A 20,738-nucleotide genomic window follows, 5' to 3' on the forward strand; every position below is an offset into this window, starting at 1 on the left:
TCTTCTGATTCTGGCCTTGTGTGCAAAACTCCTCCCTTCGCCCCAGTAATGGTGGATAAGCTTTCAGCTACCTAGACCCTACTCTCTGGATCTCCCTTCCTAAACCCCTGTGCTTCCATTTTCTTCTCTCATTGCCTTTAAAAGAACTATGGAAAACACATATAAACCAAGCTTTTGGTCAATTCTCCTAATCTCTCAAACCATGGCTCAGCATCTGTTCCATCCCTCACTCTGTAAAGCACCTCACAATATTTCTTCTATGTTGAATGAACTTCTGATGAAAGGCACTTAATTGGCTGTGAAGCACTTTGAGATATCCTGAGGTTGTGAAAGGCACTATATAAATGCAAGTTCTTTCTTAGATACTAGTTATAAATGAAAAAGCCTGATGTGGCATTATTAGTGTGAGCATAAAATGTTGTTATTCTACTTTTGAATTCATGGAATGATTATAATGTGTTGTTATATTTAACAAAGTGTCTAACATTAAAAGATGCCATGGGAATCTTATCAAATGCCTGAGTAACCTTTGCAGTTTTGAGTTTATCAATTTTTCATCTTCTAATCATTTACCATTTGTATTACTTTCCAACTAGATTAACGTCACTGATGAGAACCAGAATAAATCCTAGCTTAACAAATAAATGATAAATGTGCTAAGACTGATTTTTACAGCCATGTGACAGTGGGTTCTACTCCTAGTACTTACTCACATGAATTGGTTCAGTCCACATCTCTGGCTTTATAAGTTTTTAGTGTGTCTTGGGGAACCTCTCCAGCCTTGGTGGGGTTAACTAATACTCCGCCCTTCTCACCCTACATGTAAGTGTGCCACCTGTCAGTAAAGCCTTGAGAGAGGCACAGCTGTTGAAAGCAATGGGGGACTCTGTGGCCTTTCTGACCGCTCTACCATTTTGGAGAACATTATGTGAAGGTTCCTGACTATGACAAGGGAATAGAAAAAATAAATATGGAACAGAGACATCTGACTAGTAGAAGAAACAGTTACTAAACACTGTGCCATAATACACACTTACTTACATGCATAAACACAGAAGTCTGGTAATGAAGTTTGCGATACTTTTAAATTTCAGATACTGCGTTATCCCCATTTACACTATATGAATATACAATCTTGCACATACAACAGGATAACATTACTACGTTTCTCATAAACCTACCTTCTGTAAACATGTCAAATTGGAATCTCTGTGAAACATGCGGAGCATTGGGACACTACTGTTAACAGGAGAGAACAAAACCAGTCAATAATTCTAATAGTTTTTACTTAAGCATTTCTAAGGCTATTATTATTATATTCTACTGAGTATATTAAGTAGTACCCTGATATTAATACACTGCAAGGTGTCAAGGAAACATTATTTATTTCTATTGAATTCAAAAGTTAAACACATATTAATGAACGATTATAGCTGGAACATTACCGCAACTTTCTCTTTTCAGATGCTAATCAAGCAGTTGTACAATTTCAGCATTTTTTTGTTTTTAAGTGAAACTTCATAGCACAATAACAGCCAAACAATTTAGCTATACAATATGTGTGTATTTTATCTCTCTCACCAATTTGCAACTACCTCCCTACTGGCATCAACTCCTCGTAGGGGTACAGTTCCATGGTTGCCACACCCAAAGTTATATTATCCATCCGTGAACCTTGACTAAGAGTGTTACCAAGGTATCGGACTGTGGAGTTACTAGCTAGAAATCAGGAAAAGGAACCCTGGCTGACTTTGCCCTCCATGACTGAGGGATACAGAGGCTAATTATAGTTCCCCTATCATTACCTCAGTTGCGACCAGTTAACTAAGCAGAGACCAGGGATCAATGTTCCCCCTGAGGTGTGATGGCACGTGGCCATGCATCGATCGGGAGGTCCTGCGCAGGCCGCTCACCAGCTGTTGCTGCTGGAAAAGATACCGCACTGCGGCCACGCAGCAAATTTAAAGCAACTGCGCACGAAAGAAAAAGTAGAGGGAACATTTCCAGGGATCAAAGTTTTCCTGATCTGTATGGCTCAATTCTAGATAAACTCACTGAGCCAGCAGTTACATTAAATACTATGCAGAAATACATAAACAGCAGAGATTTCCATTCAAAAAAAGCCATTTGAACAAAGGGTTTTCAAGTTCTAAGAAAAGGTTCAATGAAAACAGACATGCAAATACAGCACATTTTTTTGTTCCTTGCGCTTTGAGACATTCAACTGTTCTAGAATCACAATACCATATACCTGTACTTCCTCATTCATTATTTATCACGCATTGCCAAGAAACATAAAAGGTTGTTAGAAGAGCAGACTTAGCTACATTTTTGCTGGTATAGCATTTGTGGAAATAAAATCCAGTCTACAAGGTGAAAGCTGAAAGGCCACAGAATTGTTTCAAATCTGGGATTACTGAAAACATAAGAAACCATTCTAAAGCTGCAAGGTTGGTCACTAATTTTCCTGGAAAACCAAAAGATTATTAGCCAGTGAGGAAAATTGCTCTTTGGATCAGGTAAGATGGCTAGCAAGCTAAATGAAAAGCTGCAGAAAGATTGGAAAGCCAAGGGTAAGGAGATCAATCTTATTCATATAAATTACTTTCCCTGTGGGATTCATACCATATTTATCTTGTAAACAGATGTCTTTTTTTTTAGAAATATCCTGTTTTGTTAGTATGAAAATTACATAAACAGTAAAAATATTAAATGGTGTTCTTGTTAAAGAATATATGGAAGTACAGAACAAGGAACTGCCATTAGGCTGATCAAATCCATTGTTTTCAAAAAATGTGCTCTGTGATGAAATATATGCCTTCATCAGCCCCTGTGTTTTACCTGCATTGTATTGTGTGTACCGCCCCCTTTTTCCTATTGTGTGTATTGGCTCCGCCCCTGTCTTTTGTCATATAAAGGTCGGCGGGGATGCCTACACCATTCTGAAGGCCCACTACGTGCGGCCAATAAACGAGGTGTACGCCAGGCATCTTCTGACTACTCGCACGCAGCGGCATGGTGAGTCACTAGAGGACTTCATGCTAAGCCTAAAAGTACTGGGCAGGGACTGTAACTGTAAGGCCGTGTCTGCCATCGTGTACACGGAGGAGCTGATCCGAGACTCCTTTATTGCGGGCCTCAGTTCAAATTACATTCGGCAGAAACTGTTTGAAAAGGAGGGACTGGACTTAAAACAGGCTATGGGCATAGCGCGATCGCTGGATATGGCCCAGAGGAACTCTGAATCCTGTTCCTCAGGCCACGCGGCCCACTCCGCCTCGTGCGTGCCGTGGGGGCCGCCATCTTGGAAGCCATCTTCACCTCCCAGGTCTCAGGCCAGCCCAGCACCATCGGAGCCCCAGCCTCCACCCAGGAGCCCCACTACTGCCGCGATGCATCGGGGCCCGAAATGCTACTTCTGCGGCCAGGACAAACACTCCAGGCATCTGTGCCCAGCGAAGGGCACCACCTGTTTTAAATGCGAGAAGAAAGGACATTTCAGCAAAGTCTGCAGAGGGAACCCCGCCTCCAACTCCGCCACGGGCGCGTCGTGGGGGCGGCCATCTTGGAGGCCATCTTGTCCACCCTCATGGAGTCCACCATCTTGTCCGACTACACGGACCTCCAGGACCCACTGGTGGCCTCGATCACGGTGGATCAATCCAGGCCGCATCCGTTGTCTAGATCGATGATGGACAGAGGTAAACGGGAACAAGGTTAAATGCTTGATTGACTGCGGGAGCAGCGAAAGCTTTATTCATCCTAGCCTGGTAAAACGACTTTCACTAACGATAGTCCCTACACAGGGCAAAATCGCCATGGCTGATAAGACCCATACCTCAAAAATTACAGGTTTCTGCGCGGTTATGTTGTCGGTAAAAGGCACCGATTACAGAGATTTTAAACTATTGATAATGCCAGATCTCTGTGTGAGCGTGATCTTGGGTCTGGACTTCCAGTGCCACCACCAAAGTATCACGCTCACCTACGGTGGGTCCCAGCCGCCCCTCACAGTGTGCGGTCTGGCTACCCTGAAGGTCAAGCCGCCCTCTCTGTTCGCCAACCTCGCACCCAACTGTCGACCCATAGCGACCAAGAGTAGGCGGTACAGCTGGGAGGACAGACGGTTCATTGCGTCGGAAGTAGAAAAACTCAAGCGGGAGGGTATCATTGAATGCAGTACCAGCCCGTGGCGCGCCCAGGTAGTAGTAGTTAAGGGTAGCGAAAAGAAGCGGATGGTGATAGATTATAGACAGACGGTTAATCTATACGCCCAGCTAGACGCCTACCCTCTGCCCCGCATAGCGGATATGGTTAACCAAATCGCGCAATATCGGGTGTTTTCCACCATCGACCTAAAATCGGCATACCACCAGCTCCCCATTAGGCCGGAGGACCGTCCATACACCGCCTTCGAGGCGAACGGACGCCTCTACCACTTCCTCAGAGTCCCCTTTGGGGTAACGAATGGGGTCTCGGTCTTCCAGCGGGAGATGGACCGCATGGTCAATGAGAACCAGTTAACAGCCACCTATCCATACCTAGACAATGTCACCATCTGCGGCCACGACCAGCAAGACCACGACTCGAACCTCGCGAGATTTCTGAAAACCGCCCTCAGACTCAATCTCACCTACAACGAGGATAAGTGTGTCTTTAGCACCACGCGCCTCTGTATCCTGGGCTGCGTGGTGGAAAACGGGGAAATCGGTCCGTACCCGACCGATTGCGCCCCCTACGGGAGCTACCCCTACCAAACACTCCCAAGGCCCTGAAAAGGTGCCTGGGGTTTTTCTCCTATTACGCCCAATGGGTCCCCAATTATTCGACAAGGCCCGTCCCCTCCTGAAATCAACGTCCTTCCCGTTCACGGCCGAGGCCCACGCCGCCTTCAACAGCATTAAACACGACATTGAGAAGGCCGCGCTGCAGGCAGTGGACGAAAACATCACTTTCCAGGTCGAAAGCGATGCGTTCGACTTCGCTTTAGCAGCCACCCTCAACCAGGATGGGCGGCCCGTAGCCTTTTTCTCAGGAACCCTCCAAGGGCCCGAGATCAGGCACTCCTCAGTAGAGAAGGAGGCCCAGGCCATAGTAGAGGCAGTGCGGCACTGGAGGCACTACCTAGCCGGCAAACGCTTCACCCTGCTTACTGACCAGCGGTCGGTAGCCTTCATGTTTAACAACAAACAGAGGGGGAAGATCAAGAACGACAAAATTCTCAGGTGGCGGATCGAACTCTCCACGTTTGAGTACGACATAATATATAGGCCAGGGGCCCTCAACGAATCCCCCGACGCCCTATCACGAGGGATGTGTGCCAGCATCCAGGGGGACAGGCTACAGGGCCTCCACAATGGCCTCTGCCACCCGGGGGTCACCCGGTTATTCCACTTTATAAAATCTCGTAACCTGCCCTATTCCGTCGAGGAGGTCCGGTCTATGACCAGGGACTGCCGCACCTGTGCGGAATGCAAGCCCCGTTTTTTCAGGCCCGACCGAGCCCACCTGATCAAAGCTACACGGCCATTCGAGCGCCTGAGCTTAGATTTCAAGGGACCACTCCCCTCCACCGACCGCAATGTGTACTTTCTCAACATTGTGGACGAGTACTCCTGCTTCCTATTCGCCTACCCCTGCCCAGACATGACCAGTGCCACGGTCATCAAGTGCCTCGGCAGCCTGTTTTGCACGTTCGGCATGCCTAACCACATCCACACTGACAGGGGGGCGTCGTTCATGAGCGACGAACTGCGCCAATACCTGCTGTCGAAGGGGATAGCCACGAGTCGGACCACTAGTTATAACCCCCGGGGTAATGGGCAAGTGGAGAGGGGGAACGCGACGGTGTGGAAGGCGGTCACCTTAGCACTAAGGTCTAAAGGCCTCCCTACCTCCCACTGGCAAGAGGTCCTCCCAGACGTACTCCACTCGATAAGGTCGCTACTGTGTACTGCTACTAACGCCACTCCTCACGAGAAGATGTTTGTTTTTCCCCGCAAATCAACCTCAGGAGTGTCCCTACCTTCGTGGCTCTCCACCCCAGGGACAGTCCTATTACGGAAGCATGTGAGGGGCCACAAAACAGATCCCCTCGTGGAGGCAGTACACCTACTCCACGCAAACCCACAGTACGTGTACGTCAAGCACACCGACGGGCGTGAGGACACCGTGTCCATAAAGGACCTCGCCTCGGCAGGAAGCGACGACGATCCATCCTCACCACCCCCAGAAGAACCTCCACCATTCACAGAGGTATCCTCACCACCCCCAGAAGTACCTGCAACACCCCCAGCACAGGGGTATGCCCAGGAGGGCACCACGGACTCCCGGTCGGAACCCGAGGTACTGTTGCGACTGTAGAAGGGGTGAATGTGATGAAATATATGCCTTCATCAGCCCCTGTGTTTTACCTGCATTGTATTGTGTGTACCGCCCCCTTTTTCCTATTGTGTGTATTGGCTCCGCCCCTGTCTTTTGTCATATAAAGGTCTCAAGAGCTGTATGAGTCATTTCTGCCAGACGAATCCGATGTGGAAAGACATGCAATGTTCTTAGTGATTAAAAGCCTTCAGTTGAATCCTTTAATTCCTTGTCTTTGAGTTATTGATGGCACATCATGCTCCCCATAGGCAGCTTGCCAATTAAGAGGTTCTTCAGGACTTGCAGCAGTACACTTCCACTCTTCCTGCAGGAGAAGCTGGCACGCAAGAGGGACACTGGTGATAGAGTGTCCTCTCCTTCATCATGTTTAAGATCCTCTTCTAATGGTGACTCTATGTGTTGTTTCTGTAGCAGAGCAACAGCGCAATACAATTATACAGGACACTCTTTTTGTCGTGTATTGCAGGAAGCCACCAGCCTTGTCCAGGTATTTGAATCACTGTTTGAAGACTCCAAGTGTACTTGATGGAGGTTCTAGTTGAGCCAATGATCTTACTGTAGTGGAGTTCCACAGCGGAGTGTGGGTTTCTAAGAAGTGATAAGCCAAGTGTGAAGGGAATAGCCCTCGTCTCCAAGCATAACAACTTGCTATGCAGGGCAAACAGTGGGGTGATGGACAATTGATGTAATATAAAAGCAACATGGCAGCTGCCAGGATAGTGGGCATAGACCTGCATGATGCAATCTTGGCCATCATACACCAGTTAGAGATTAATGGTGTGGAACCCATTGCAATTCATTTATTCGGTTGCGTTGTGAGAAAGAGCCTGCTGGGCAACGTAGGTACGGTCAATAACTGAATTTGAGGCAACCTCCAATCTGTGCAAATTACAGAATCCTATTCTACTGCTTCTGAATGCAAATGGAGAAAGTGATGAATGGGAACTTTCTTGGTGCCTTGCCCAATATTTATCTTTCAACCAACATCACTAAAACAGATTATCTGCTCATTTATCTCAGTGCTGTTTGTCAGATGTGGTGTGTGCAAATTGGATGCCATGTTTCCCTACAACAGTAACACTTTAAAAGTATTTAATTTGCTGTGAAGCACTTTGGGATATCCTGAGGTCATGAAAGGTACTATATAAATGCAAGTTCTTTCTTACAGTACTGCAAATCTGTTTGGTTCAGGTATCAAATTAATACATTTCCCATCACCAGACTTATTTCTTTAGAGCTAACAACAAAGAAACTATCGTTATCCATCTTCCTCTTTACTATTAGCCAACTGACAAATGCTTGCCTTTAGCCCTCACTGGGCAGACAGCAGGTACCAGGCCAAGTTATGCTAAACCTATATAAAAAAACTAGTTCGGCCCCAACTGGAGTATTATGCCCAATTCTGGGCACCACACTTTAGGAAGGATGTGCAGGCTTTGGAGAGGGTACAGAAGAGATTTACTAGAATGGTTCCAGGGATGAGGGAGTAGTTATGTGGATAGGCTAGAGAAGTTGGGGTTGTTCTCCTTGGAGCAGAGAAGGCTAAGAGGAGATTTGCTAGAGGTGTTCAAAATCACGACGGGTTCAGATAGAGTAAATAAAGAGAAACTGTTTCGAATAGCTGAAAGGTCGATAACCAGAGGACACAGATTTAAGATGATTGGCAAAAGAACCAGAGGGGACATGAGGAAAAACATTTTTACGCAATGAGTGGTTAGGATTTGGAATGCACTGCCTGATAGGGTGGTGGATACAGAGTCAACAAGTAACCTTTAAAAGGGAATTGGATAAATACTCGAAGGAGAAACAATTGCAGGAATATGAGGAAAGAGCGCGGGAGTGGGACTAACTGAATTGCTCTTCAAAAGAGCCAGTGCAGACTCGATGTGCCAAATGGCCTCCTTCTGTGCTGTACTATTCTATGATTCCTCCCAAGTGACATGGAAAGCAACAAAACTCTCTATAAAATGTGAGTAAAGTGCCAACATCCTCATGACGATAGCTTAGGAAGACACCATAGTGTCCCACAATCCCAGCAGGAAGCAGCGTTCATGAAGCAACGTGGGTTGGACAAGCAATGGTACAGTATTTCCCTTAATTGCACTGATTGATGGTTTCAGCAGGTGGAGGGTTAATGTTTCAGCAGCAACTGCTTGCCTCTCTGCAATCCAATCCAGGTAGGCATCAATCCTTGGATACATAAGCATTTGTTTTCATATCCAGCAGCTATAATCCCAAGCCTCAGAACTTCCTAGTTAGCTTTACGAAGGACATTTGCCTTCAACCTGATGAAAGAAGATATGCTAGACAGCTTGAAATATCCCTGCCATTTAGGCGCGCAAAATGTCCAACTCCAATGTCGTGCCTCATGCTTACCCATTACCGCCCCATCAGTCTACTCTCAATCATCAGCAAAGTGATGGAAGGTGTCGTCGACAGTGCTATCAAGCGGCACATACTCACCAATAACCTGCTCACTGATGCCCAGTTTGGGTTCTGCCAGGACCACTCGGCTCCAGGCCTCATTACAGCCTTGGTCCAAACATGGACAAAGGAGCTGAATTCCAGAGGTGAGATGAGAGTGACTGCCCTTGACATCAAGGCAGCATTTGACCGAATGTGGCATCAATGAGCCCTAGTAAAACTGAAGTCAATGGGAATCGGGGGGAAAACTCTCCATTGGCTGGAGTCATACCTAGTACAAAGGAAGATGGTTGTGGTGGCTGGGGGTTAATCATCTCAGCCCCAGGACATTGCTGCAGGAGTTCCTCAGGGCAGTGTCCTAGGCCCAACCATCTTCAGCTGCTTCATCAATGACCTTCCCTCCAACATAAGGTCAGAAATGGGGATGTTCGAGGACAAAGCGGCCCGCTTGATTGGCACTCCATCGACCACCTTAAACATTAATTCCCTCCACCACTGGCGTATCGTGGCTGCAGTGTGTACCATCTACAAGATGCACTGTAGCAACTCACCAAGGCTTCTTCGACAGCACCTCCCAAACCCGTGACCCCCTACCACCTAGAAGGACAAGGGCAGCAGGTGCATGGGAACACCACCACCTCCAAGTTCCCCTCCAAGTCACACACCATCCTGACTTGGAAGTATATCGCCGTTCCTTCATCATCGCTTTGTCAAAATCCTGGAACTCCCTAACAGCACTGTGGGATTACCTTCACCACACAGGCTGCAGCGGTTCAAGAAGGGGGCTCAGCAACCCCGTCTCAAGGGCGACTAGGGATGGGCAATAAATGCTGGCCTTGCCAGCGACGCCCACATCCCATGAATGAATTTTTAAAAACTGCTTAATCAGATCCTCATGTAAATTGAGCATGGAAAATAGACATAGCTATCATGAAGATGACCTCCCCCAGGGATGGTGAATGACAGATTGGTGTAGGCCAAGCCTTTCCCTGCAACATTTTTTGCAACAAATCCACCTCAGAGTTAGGTCCTGGATTTTGCACAGTGCAGAAACAAACCTTTTGTTGCATGCCTTGAAGCTCTGAACCAAGAATTGTGACGTTGAAGGAAGACGCAAAAGTCCACAGTGACCTTTGCCCCTTGAAGTCCTGAAATGTGTCATAGTTAGAATTGGCATCCACCACAGCCTCCAGGTACTGATGACTTATGTGGAGCATCAACACTGGAACAGACCAGTTGGGCCAAATGGCCTGTTTCTGTGCTGTAAATTCTATGTACTGATATGAATCAACAATTCAGAGATCCATTGCGAAAAGAAGTGCTGCAAACCTGCCTGGAAAGACACCCTGAAACTTCCCTTATAATGCCACCAAAACACAACTGATGAATATACCAAAAAGGATGGATGATAGGGGCACCCTCACTCCTCTTTTGAGACAAATATGCTCAGAGGATCTTCCAAGTATTCTTACAAGGATCTTGGAGCAGGAGTGCACATCCCAGATTTCATAGCTGCTAGTTTCTTCACGAGGGCTACAAGTCACGAGATTGAAAGCCTTACAAAAGCGAATGAAAATGTGGGATTCCCTCAACCCTTACTACATTCAGCGACCTTGTATAAAGCTACAATCTGCCCCATGTAGTCCTCACAAGAATCTTCCTACCTGGAACAGCTTTCAGGAATTTGACATGAATATTGCCCACACCTGCAGTTCTACTAGGTCGGCGAAGCAGTGCAGAGTCTACATCTGTCCAGTGAGCTGATTCATTAATGCATATTTGTGCAGCACATTTTACTAGCTTTCCCAAACCTCCATACGGATGGATCCCTACTATGCTCCAGTGGGTTGGATGCCAACTCAGTATAATGCTCTCTCCAGAGAAACTTTTTCAACCATGACTGGTGACAGACTAGCTAAAGGAAAAGTGATTTAGTATTGTTTTGAGTAATTGTGTGTCCTTGCATACGAGCATAGTCTACTTATCTAATTTTATCTCTCTAATGACCTCTTTAGTTACACAATATTCCACGTTATAATTTATCACTACAGCAGCTCTTGACTGCTCCAATGATACATCAACCACTGACATAAAGGCCTGCTGCTCTTCCCTAACAGTTTTCTCTTCACAGTGACCTTAGCAGGATCCTGTTTATTGGATGAGTGGTTAGTAAAATTGCAACAACACTGCACTACATTGAAGTTGATTGGAATCGGCATTCATAGTTTGAAAAGCAGAGCACAGGTCACATATTTTGTGATTTATGTGGTTAGAATGAAGTTACAATGAAATGCCTTCTATTTTGTTGAAAATCAACTAACTATGAAATATCTAAGAAATGGTTTTCTGTCAAACTTGTGGAATATTTAAGTGACAACTTTGGTTAGTTACAGCATTTCAATGATTACGTGACTTGTACAAAAGCTATTAAACTTTATGTTGCGTGTCTTATCTGCTGATGCTTGACTCCACATGGCTAACGTGAGACTCATGCTGCTGTGCCCAGCAGCATCTGTGGAGTAGAAAGGCATGGTTACTCTGCTTGCTTGCTGATATACCTATCAATTCGTCCAATAAAAAGCGACGAGTTAGGAACGTAACTAAAGGTTTTTATTGACTAAATAACAGAGCCCACCCTCGTGGGTGATCGGGTCCAACAAGGAGGAATACCAGCCAGTCGACTACCTTTATACCTGGGCAGGTAGGTGGAGCCATGGGCGGAGTCGGAGGTGGTCAGCCCAGGTATAACAGCGCGACAAGAGGCGACCTCGTATCGTGATACAACAGTGATAACGGTGATAACAATACAACAGTGATAACTATAGTGTAACGATAAAAGTGGTTTACCACATTCACCCCTTGTTTAGATTTGAGTCCAGCGGGGTGAAGTGTACTACCAGTTCTGGTATGTCAGTCTGTCCGGAGGCCTCGTAAGCCTCTCCGATCGTCGCAGCGGCGGTGCTGCATTATCCGGTGTTAGTGCTGGTGTCTGCGTGGTCGGCGAAGGCTCGTGGGGTTCCGGCATGCCGTCTACCTGGGCTGGAATTGGGGGGGTGGTGGGGGGGGGTAAAGGTGGTGTCTCCGGAGTGCCCGAGGGTGCGAGGTCTCGTAAGGAGACAGTGTCCTCCCGCCCGTCTGGGTAAGCCACGTAGGCGTACTGGGGGTTGGCGTGCAGGAGGTTCACCCTTTCGACCAGGGGGTCTGTTTTATGGGCCCTCACGTGCTTTCGCAGCAAGACGGGCCCCGGAGAGGTCAGCCAGGTTGGTAGAGTGGTTCCCGTAGTCGACTTCCTGGGGAAAACAAACATTCGTTCATGGGGGGTGGCGTTAACGGCAGTGCAAAGTAGTGACCGGATGGAGTGCAGCGCTGTCGGGAGGACTTCCTGCCAGCGGGAGGTTGGGAGGCCCTTAGACTTTAAGGCTAAGAGGACGGCCTTCCATACCGTCGCGTTCTCTCTTTCCACCTGGCCGTTCCCTTGGGGGTTGTAGCTGGTGGTCCCACTTGCTGCAATACCTCTCGCTAGTAGGAACTGACGGAGTTCCTCGCTCATGAAAGAGGAGCCCCGGTCACTATGTATATAGTTTGGGAACCCGAACAAGGCGAAGAGGTCGTTCAGGCATTTAATGACCGTGGTACTGGTCATGTCTGGGCAGGGGAAGGCAAAGGGGAAACGGGAGTACTCATCAACAATGTTGAGGAAGTACACATTACGGTCAGAGGACGGGAGGGGCCCCTTAAAGTCGATGCTCAGGCGCTCGAAGGGGCGGGTGGCCTTGATCAGGCTTGCTCTGTCCGGCCTAAAGAAGTGCGGTTTGCACTCGGCGCAGGTCTGGCAGTTCCTGGTTATGGTCCTGACCTCCTCGATGGAGTAGGGCAGGTTGCGGGCCTTAATGAAGTGGTAAAGTCTGGTGACCCCGGGGTGGCAGAGGTCGTTGTGGAGGGTCTGAAGTCTATCACTTTGCGCGCTGGCGCATGTAATTCGTGACAGAGCATCGGGGGGTTCGTTCAGCTTACCTGGCCGGTACAAGATATCATAATCGTAGGTGGAGAGCTCGATTCTCCACCTCAAGATCTTGTCATTCTTGATTTTGCCCCTCAGCTTGTTATTAAACATAAAAGCGACCGAACGTTGGTCGGTAAGGAGGGTAAATCGTTTGCCTGCCAGGTAGTGCCTCCAGCGTCGTACCGCCTCCACAATCGCCTGGGCCTCCTTCTCGACCGACGAGTGTCGGATCTCAGGGCCCTGTAGGGTCCTTGAGAAGAAGGCCACCGGTCTCCCCTCCTGGTTAAGGGTGGCGGCTAGGGCGAAGTCGGATGCATCGCTCTCGACTTGGAAGGGGATGGACTCATCCACTGCGTGCATAGTGGCCTTGGCAATGTCTCCCTTAATGAGGGAGAAGGCTGCGCACGCTTCCTCCGTAAGGGGGAAGGATGTGGACTTCATGAGGGGTCTGGCTTTGTCCGCATAATTGGGCACCCATTGGGCATAGTAGGCGAAGAGCCCCAGGGTTCTCTTAAGTGCCTTAGGGCAGTGGGGGAGGGGTAGCTCCATGAGGGGGCGCATTCTTTCGGGGTCGGGGCCGATGAGTCCGTTCTCTACTACACAGCCAAGGATGGCAAGGCGCGAGGTGTTAAACACACATTTCTCCTTATTGTAGGTGAGGTTCAACCGTTGGGCTGTACGGAGGAATTTCTCCAGATTCACGTCGTGGTCCTGCCGGTCGCGGCCGCAGATGGTGACGTTATCTAGGTAGGGGAATGTGGCCTGCAGTCCGTTCTGGTCAACCATCCGGTCCATCTCCCTTTGGAAGACCGAGACCCCGTTGGTGACACCGAAGGGGACCCTAAGGAAGTGGTATAGGCGCCCATTCGCCTCGAAGGCGGTGTACTGGCGGTCCTCGGGGTGGATAGGGAGTTGGTGGTAGGCCGACTTAAGGTCGATGGTCGAGAATACGCGGTATTGTGCAATCTGATTGACCATGTCAGATATGCGGGGAAGGGGGTATGCGTCCAGCTGGGTGTATCTGTTTATGGTCTGGCTGTAGTCGATGACCAGGCGATTTTTATCGCCGGTCTTAACGACCACGACCTGGGCACGCCAGGGGCTGTTGCTCCCCTCGATGATGCCCTCCTTCAGGAGACGCTGCACCTCAGAGCTAATGAAAGCTCTGTCCCCAGCGCTGTACCGCCTGCTCTTGGTAGCGACGGGTTTGCAGTCGGGGGTGAGGTTAGCGAACAGGGAAGGTGGCGGCACCTTGAGGGTGGATAGGCTGCAGGTGTTACGCGGTGGGCGGTTTAACCTTCGCTGGTTGTCGACTGTGAGTGGGGGGAGGGGTCCACCGTATGCTAGGGTTACACTTTGGAGGTGGGATTGGAAGTCCAGCCCTAGTAGGACGGCAGCGCAGAGCTGGGGGAGGACGAGGAGTTTAAAGTTTTTATACTCTGTACCCTTAACCGACAAGGTCACAGCACAGTAGCCGCTAATGTCCGTGGCGTGGGACCTCGATGCCATCGAGATTCGGTTGCGCGTTGGCAGGACAGGGAGGGAGTAGTGGCTCACCGTGTCTGGGTGGATGAAGCTCTCCGTGCTTCCGCTGTCGAACAGGCAGGTCGTGGCGTGGCCGTTTACTTTGATGTCCATCATCGACTTGGACAGGTGGTGTGGGCGGGCTTGATCCAGAGTGACGGAGGCTAGCGTGTAGGTAAGCGAGTCGTTGTCGTCTGCGGGCGAGGCGGTCGTCGGGTCCGGGGGCCCGGTGGCAGTCGGGCGTGGTGGGTAAAATGGCGTCTCCCACGAGGTAGGACAAAATGGCGGAGAAGATGGCTGCCCCCATAACTCACATGAGGCACTATTGGGGTCGGTTGCCTTGATCAAAGATGGCCGCCCCCATGACTCACGTGTGGGGATACTGGCCTCAGTTGCCGTGAAAGAAGATGGCCGCCCCCACAGTTCGCATGAGGCATTGCTGGCCTCTGAAGATCCGCTCCTGCAGGCCTTAGAGAAGTGGCCTTTCTTCCTGCAGGTTGTGCAGGTAGAGTTCCTGGCTGGGCAGCGCGACCTCGGGTGCTTCTCCTGGCCGCAAAAGAAGCAGCCGGCGGCCCGATCGCGGGTGCCCGATGTCGGAGCCGGTACCGGGGGTGGCGGGCCCGGTCGGGTCCGGGACGCCGACGCTGAGGTAGGTCCCGGGGGCGGCGCTGCGAAGGGTATTGCGGTAGGGGTCGGGCCCGAGTCCCAGGGTCGCGAGCAGTACCTGGAAAACGCCTCCTGGTCCTGATGGGCCACCTCCAGGGAGAGAGCGAGGGCTTCAGCTTTGTCCAGGTCGAGGTCTTTAGCTTCAAGCAGTCTTTGCCGTGAGTAGTCGGACCGTAGGCCTTTCAAAAAGGCATCGCGGATATTATCTCCCGTATTTTCAACAGCCGTCACCGCTTTAAAGTCACAGTTCCTGCCGAGTGCTCTTAGCGCCCGTAAAAATTCAGCTACAGACTCTCCTGGCTGTTGCGGGCGGGATCTTAGGAGGTGCCTGGTGTACATGTAATTTACCGGGCTGCGGTACTGCTGTTTCAGTAGGTTGATAGCGGCCTCGTACGTAGTCGTGTCCTGTATGAGTGCGTATACTCTCGGGCTCGCTTGGGCGTTCAGAAGTCTTAGTTTGGATCTCTGCGGGGCGCCGGATTCTTCCAGGTAGGATTCGAAGCAGTCCAGCCAGTGTTTGAAGTTGAGGGCTGCGTTTGCTGCCTGTGGGTTTAGATCCAGGTACGGTGGTTTGAGGGCTTGCAGCCAAGCCGGCTGGTGTGGCTGTGCTTCTGGGAGGGCTTCTGGCTGGCCAGTAGTAGACATCTTTAAAATTTAGTCAATAAAATTGATATACCTATCAATTCGTCCAATAAAAAGCGACGAGTTAGGAACGTAACTAAAGGTTTTTATTGACTAAATAACAGAGCCCACCCTCGTGGGTGATCGGGTCCAACAAGGAGGAATACCAGCCAGTCGACTACCTTTATACCTGGGCAGGTAGGTGGAGCCATGGGCGGAGTCGGAGGTGGTCAGCCCAGGTATAACAGCGCGACAAGAGGCAACCTCGTATCGTGATACAACAGTGATAACGGTGATAACAATACAACAGTGATAACTATAGTGTAACGATAAAAGTGGTTTACCACACTTGCATCATAGTGGAGTGGGGTGGTCATGCTCTGCATGCACATACTCAAACATATATGCTGCTTACAAGCCTCTGACTGTGGGTCAGCTGAAGAACTGATGAAATATTAAAAGGCTGTAATCCCAGAATTTTTTGTACAAAAAATAAAAATCTGGCTTCACACCAGCAATTGTTATAATCTTGGAGGTTGTTACAATTATGTTGGCAGATCCACACTGACAGCTTTATAGGGCACACCAAAAATCATTAGTGCATTGATAATCTCACTATGATACCAGAATGAAAGATGCAGTCTAAGGATGTTAGGTAACAGCTGGTAGGTTTTCTTGAAAATGCTTTTATCTGACATTTCTACCATGATAATATAGCTAAGAAAACGTCACTGTGCTACAGATTGGCTGATTTCTAAAAAATGGTATGCTGCATTTATTATTTCCACTTCTGAGCATTTTGATTAATTCCTAGGCATGTCATGATTCAGGCTTTGAGACTTCATCAAAAAGTGAAATTTCTCCATCCCAACAAAGTTCCTTCTCTGCATCCCACCCAAATTGTGCCTTTGTAACACACCACAGTTAGTCAATCCAAGAAGACATCAGAAAACTTGCAGATTGGGCAGTTAAGTGACAAATGAAAATTAACACAGATAAATATGAGGCGATATACTTTGGTAGGACAAATAGAAACATCGCCTACCTGTTAGAAAATAAGGAACTGAATGGGGCAGAAGAGCAAAGGGATCTAGGGATACAGGTGAACAAATCATTAAAAGCAGCATCACCGGTCAGCAAAGCAATTAAAAATGCTAAAAAAAAAAGCATTGGGATTTATTTTTAGTTGTATAGAATTCAAAAGTAGTGAAGTTATATTAAACTTGTATAGGACCTTGGTCAGGCCACATTTAGAGTACAGTGCACAGTTCTGGTCGCCATACTATAAAAAGGACATAGAAGCACTGGAGAAAGTGCAAAAAAAGATTTACAAGGATGGTACCAGAACTGAGAGATTACAGCTATTGAGAAAGATTGAACAGGTTGGGGCTTCTACAAGACGGACATGAGAATTTGTGGTCTGCAAATACTAAATCTTTAAATACAGCATGCGGGTAGGTTGGTCGATTGTTTCAATTGATCGTAGACACTGCGTGTATCCTGGCTACATGTCTTGTACATTTGACGTAATCATTTATTTAAAAGTGCCCCCGTGGTTACAATGAACTACTCCGCTGGCCACATTTGCGCTATAAATATAGGATGCTCAGTGGGGAACTGGAACACAGATTTTGTTACAAAGAAGAAAGAGCTAATAATTCATAATTGGAAGAAGCTATGAGTGAGTTATTAAGATTTTCCTCTAGATTCTGAACTCCACAATTCCCCACTGCACAACTTGTTTTGATCCTCATTAAAGTGAGAGATCATTGCTGTTGCATCAGAGTGCTTCTCTCCCCACCTGATCTTCAGCACTCAGAATCAAGAGGAGTCAAAAATACTCAGGACCACGCGTCAGGTTTATAACTTTAAAAGAGCTAAATGCAATGAAGTAAGGGAAATGAGACAAATTAATTGGAATAGGTTGATTAATGACACTTTTGCAGAGAACACTCTTAAAGGAATAATACTGGACATTCATGTTTATTACATTCCTAAACCCAACAAGTTCAGATTAGATGGATTATCAAATTAAAAATGAAATGAAGAGGAAAACGACCTCTATAAGTCCTCCAGGGGAAACGGGTCATTGAGATGAATATAAAAGAATTGCTGAAACGATCAGAGGAGCAAAGAGAGACCTAGGAACAAAATATAGCAATGGAGGCTAACTGCAATAGTAAAAAATTATTACAGTACAACAGCAGCGAGAGAACAGTCAGAGAAGAGGCGGCAACCCTAAAAAAATGCAAGCGGGCTTGAAACTGAGGACAACCACAAAATAGTAAATATTCCGAATGATTACTTCCTCCAAGTACGTATTCACAAAGGAAATCATGAGCAACATCCCCTGCCCAAACGGAGTTAACCCAAGTAAAACCAAGGACTTCAATATTAATGAACTAGAAGTCCTTCCAGGCTAAAAGGGCTCACAATAAATAAATCCAGAGATAGAAGTTATGTATTGTAGAGTGTCGAAAGAGACTAGACAAAGATTTGTTGGCATTGACAATCATTATGAGGAAATAACTGGACACTGGAGAGGTACCAATAAACTGGAAACAGGCTAACAAGTGCTCATTCAAAAAGAGCAAGATCCTGTCTGACCAACCTGCTTGGAAAGGTCAAGCCAAGTGGACTGCACATAGGAAGAAAAAAATAGCAAAAAATATACTCCGTGAATGGTGTTAAAATAGCCAAGGATGAAGCCAAAAGAAAGTTAAAAGTAGGACTCTTAGTAGACTCGACGGTAAACATGTCTAGTCAATGAAGAGCAGTGATCAACAAAGTCAACAGAATGTTGAACTACATAGCCAGAACAGTAGAATACAAGTCAGAGGGTAATGACCAAACCGTACCATGCCTTGGTCAGACTGGCACTTAAGCACTGCAGTCAGTTCTGGTCACTAAGACAAAAGGGTAACATTCAAGCACTAGGAGGAGTGCAAAGAAAAGCCACAAGGTTAATCCTTAATATCAAAGGGCTGAGCTATGAGAAAAAGATATGAGGGACTTAGGCTTTGTGGCCTGGAAAGGAGAGGTCTAAGAGCTGATCTTTTAGAAGTACAGAAGATAGGGATATGGACAAAGTAAATCTGGAATATTACTTCAAATTAAATTGCAAGTGTAGGACAAAGAGACACAGCTTCAAGCTAGCAAAAGTGCAAATTTAGGACTGATAACGTCACAGAGTGATTAGCGTATGGAACCGACTTCCAGGAAGAGTAGTGGAAGTGAAAAATCCTGAAATCTTTTAAAAAGTAATTGGAGGCTGAAATGGAGGGACTTTAGGATCACTGGATGGATGAATTAAGATGGGCTGAATGGCCTGTAATTAACTGGTGATCATTATACTTCCCTGACTCAGTGGTGGATTATGTTGTTTTGATCCAAGAGGGCAGCATGAACCTGTAACCGTTTCCAGTTGACATAGTATGTTATATGCATTGAACAGTTTATTTCAGTTTTTATTGGCTATGCGGTACACATTAAACTTCATTTTAGCCAATTAAATTCATAAACATTGGTCTACACAACCATCAGAAATAAAAAACCTCAAAATTAGGTAACTAAATGTTCATCAGCTAGATATGTGCATAACAAACTTTTAGACTTAATCTGAATGAGAAGATAAGCAGCATAAATGCTCAAAGGTACTGAGCAGATCTAAAGGTTAAACCAGTGGAGGGAGCAACACACAATTCAATGCCTCCACATATCTGGATATAGGAATATAGGCACTGGTAGTTTCAGAGTGGGTTGAGCATATTGCTGAATTTGGGAGGTGCACAGAGAAAAGAAAAGTGATATATTACAGAATGGAATACCCCAGTTGTAAATCATTCTGCTGTACTAAGGGGTGGGGGTCATTGTCAATCAGCCAGCCAGCAACTAGGCCCAATCTAGAAGCAGGACAATAAACAGAGTTGGCACATCTCTACAGTTGGGTGATTAGATTCCTTCCCTAAATCAACAATCTGTATTTTATTACTTGCCTAAGGGATAGTTTGTACTTCTCCATTATCCAGCGTGCTTTATCCATCATTTGCACCCATAGAGGCTCTTCATTCAATTGCTTCAACTCACATTTATATGGAAGTCCTATATTAAAAGAAAATATAGGTTCAAAAACTGCTTTACATTTAACACATTGCAAACTTTATCGAAAAACTTCTATTAAAGAATTTTGCTTAAATTATACTGGGGTAGAATTCATGCTTTGATAGCTACACTGACTGAAACATAGATCTATAAACAAGATCTACAAAAATAGATACAGCTAGAATAGTATTAGTGACTGAGTAAATATCAGAAATCAGACAATGTACAAGTAAAACATTAGAGCAGAAGAACAGGTTAGGGTGTGTGGCCTAAATAAGCATTCTTTATACAAATACATGGAGTAGATAGGGCTTTAAACTAAAAAAAAGGGGGGGGGGAGGGGTCAGGTGAGGGGAAATTTAGAAATCGAAAGAGAAAGGTCAAGGCAATAGAGCAGTGTAGCGATTTGGGTAAAAATAAGCAGAGTGTGACAGGAATAGACAGAGTTTAACGGTAGCAGTGCAGCAGAGAATAAGGTCAAAGCAGGGAATATGGTAAAAAATTTAAATTAAAGGCTCTTTTTATCTGAATGCACGAAGGATTCGTAATAAGATAAACGAACTAGTGGCACAAATAGAGATACATAGGTTTGATCTAATAGCCATTACAGAGACGTGGTTGCACGGTGACCAAGGTTGGGAACTAAATGTTCCAGGGTACTTGACGTTTCGAAAAGACAGGCAGAATGGAAAAGGAGGGGGGGTAGCCCTGATAATAAAGTCTGACATAAGGACAGTAGAGAGAAAGGATCTCGGCTCAGATTCGATCAGGAAGTAGAATCAGTAAGGGTGGAGATAAGGAATAACAAGGGTAGAAAACACTGGTAGAAGTAGTATATAGGCCCCTTAACAGTAGCTATACCGTTGGACAGAATATTAATCAAGAAATAGTAGGAACTTGTAACAAAAGTAATGCAATAATCGTGGGGGACTTTAATCTTCATATAGACTGGACAAATCAAATTGGCAAAGGTAGTCTGGAGGATGAGTTCATGGTCAGTTCGGGACAGTTTCCT

At 46.8% G+C, this 20,738-nt stretch overlaps 1 protein-coding gene across 1 annotated transcript in view; it reads right to left on the minus strand.

The window, feature by feature from the left end:
- The window catches only part of mysm1 (Myb-like, SWIRM and MPN domains 1), a 118,953-nt gene that overhangs the window by 14,085 nt on the left and 84,130 nt on the right, over window positions 1-20,738 (minus strand). The window contains exons 18-19 of the mRNA XM_085982833.1: window positions 19,618-19,723; window positions 1,182-1,239 (exon numbers count right to left, since the gene is read on the minus strand). Of these exons, the coding sequence (XP_085838959.1) occupies window positions 1,182-1,239; window positions 19,618-19,723 (164 nt within the window). The remainder of the gene's footprint in view (window positions 1-1,181; window positions 1,240-19,617; window positions 19,724-20,738) is intronic.

Source organism: Somniosus microcephalus, chromosome 3 (genome assembly GCF_052327205.1).
Source record: "Somniosus microcephalus isolate GS21.2 chromosome 3, FLI_Smic_1.0, whole genome shotgun sequence".
Lineage (NCBI taxonomy): Eukaryota > Metazoa > Chordata > Chondrichthyes > Squaliformes > Somniosidae > Somniosus > Somniosus microcephalus.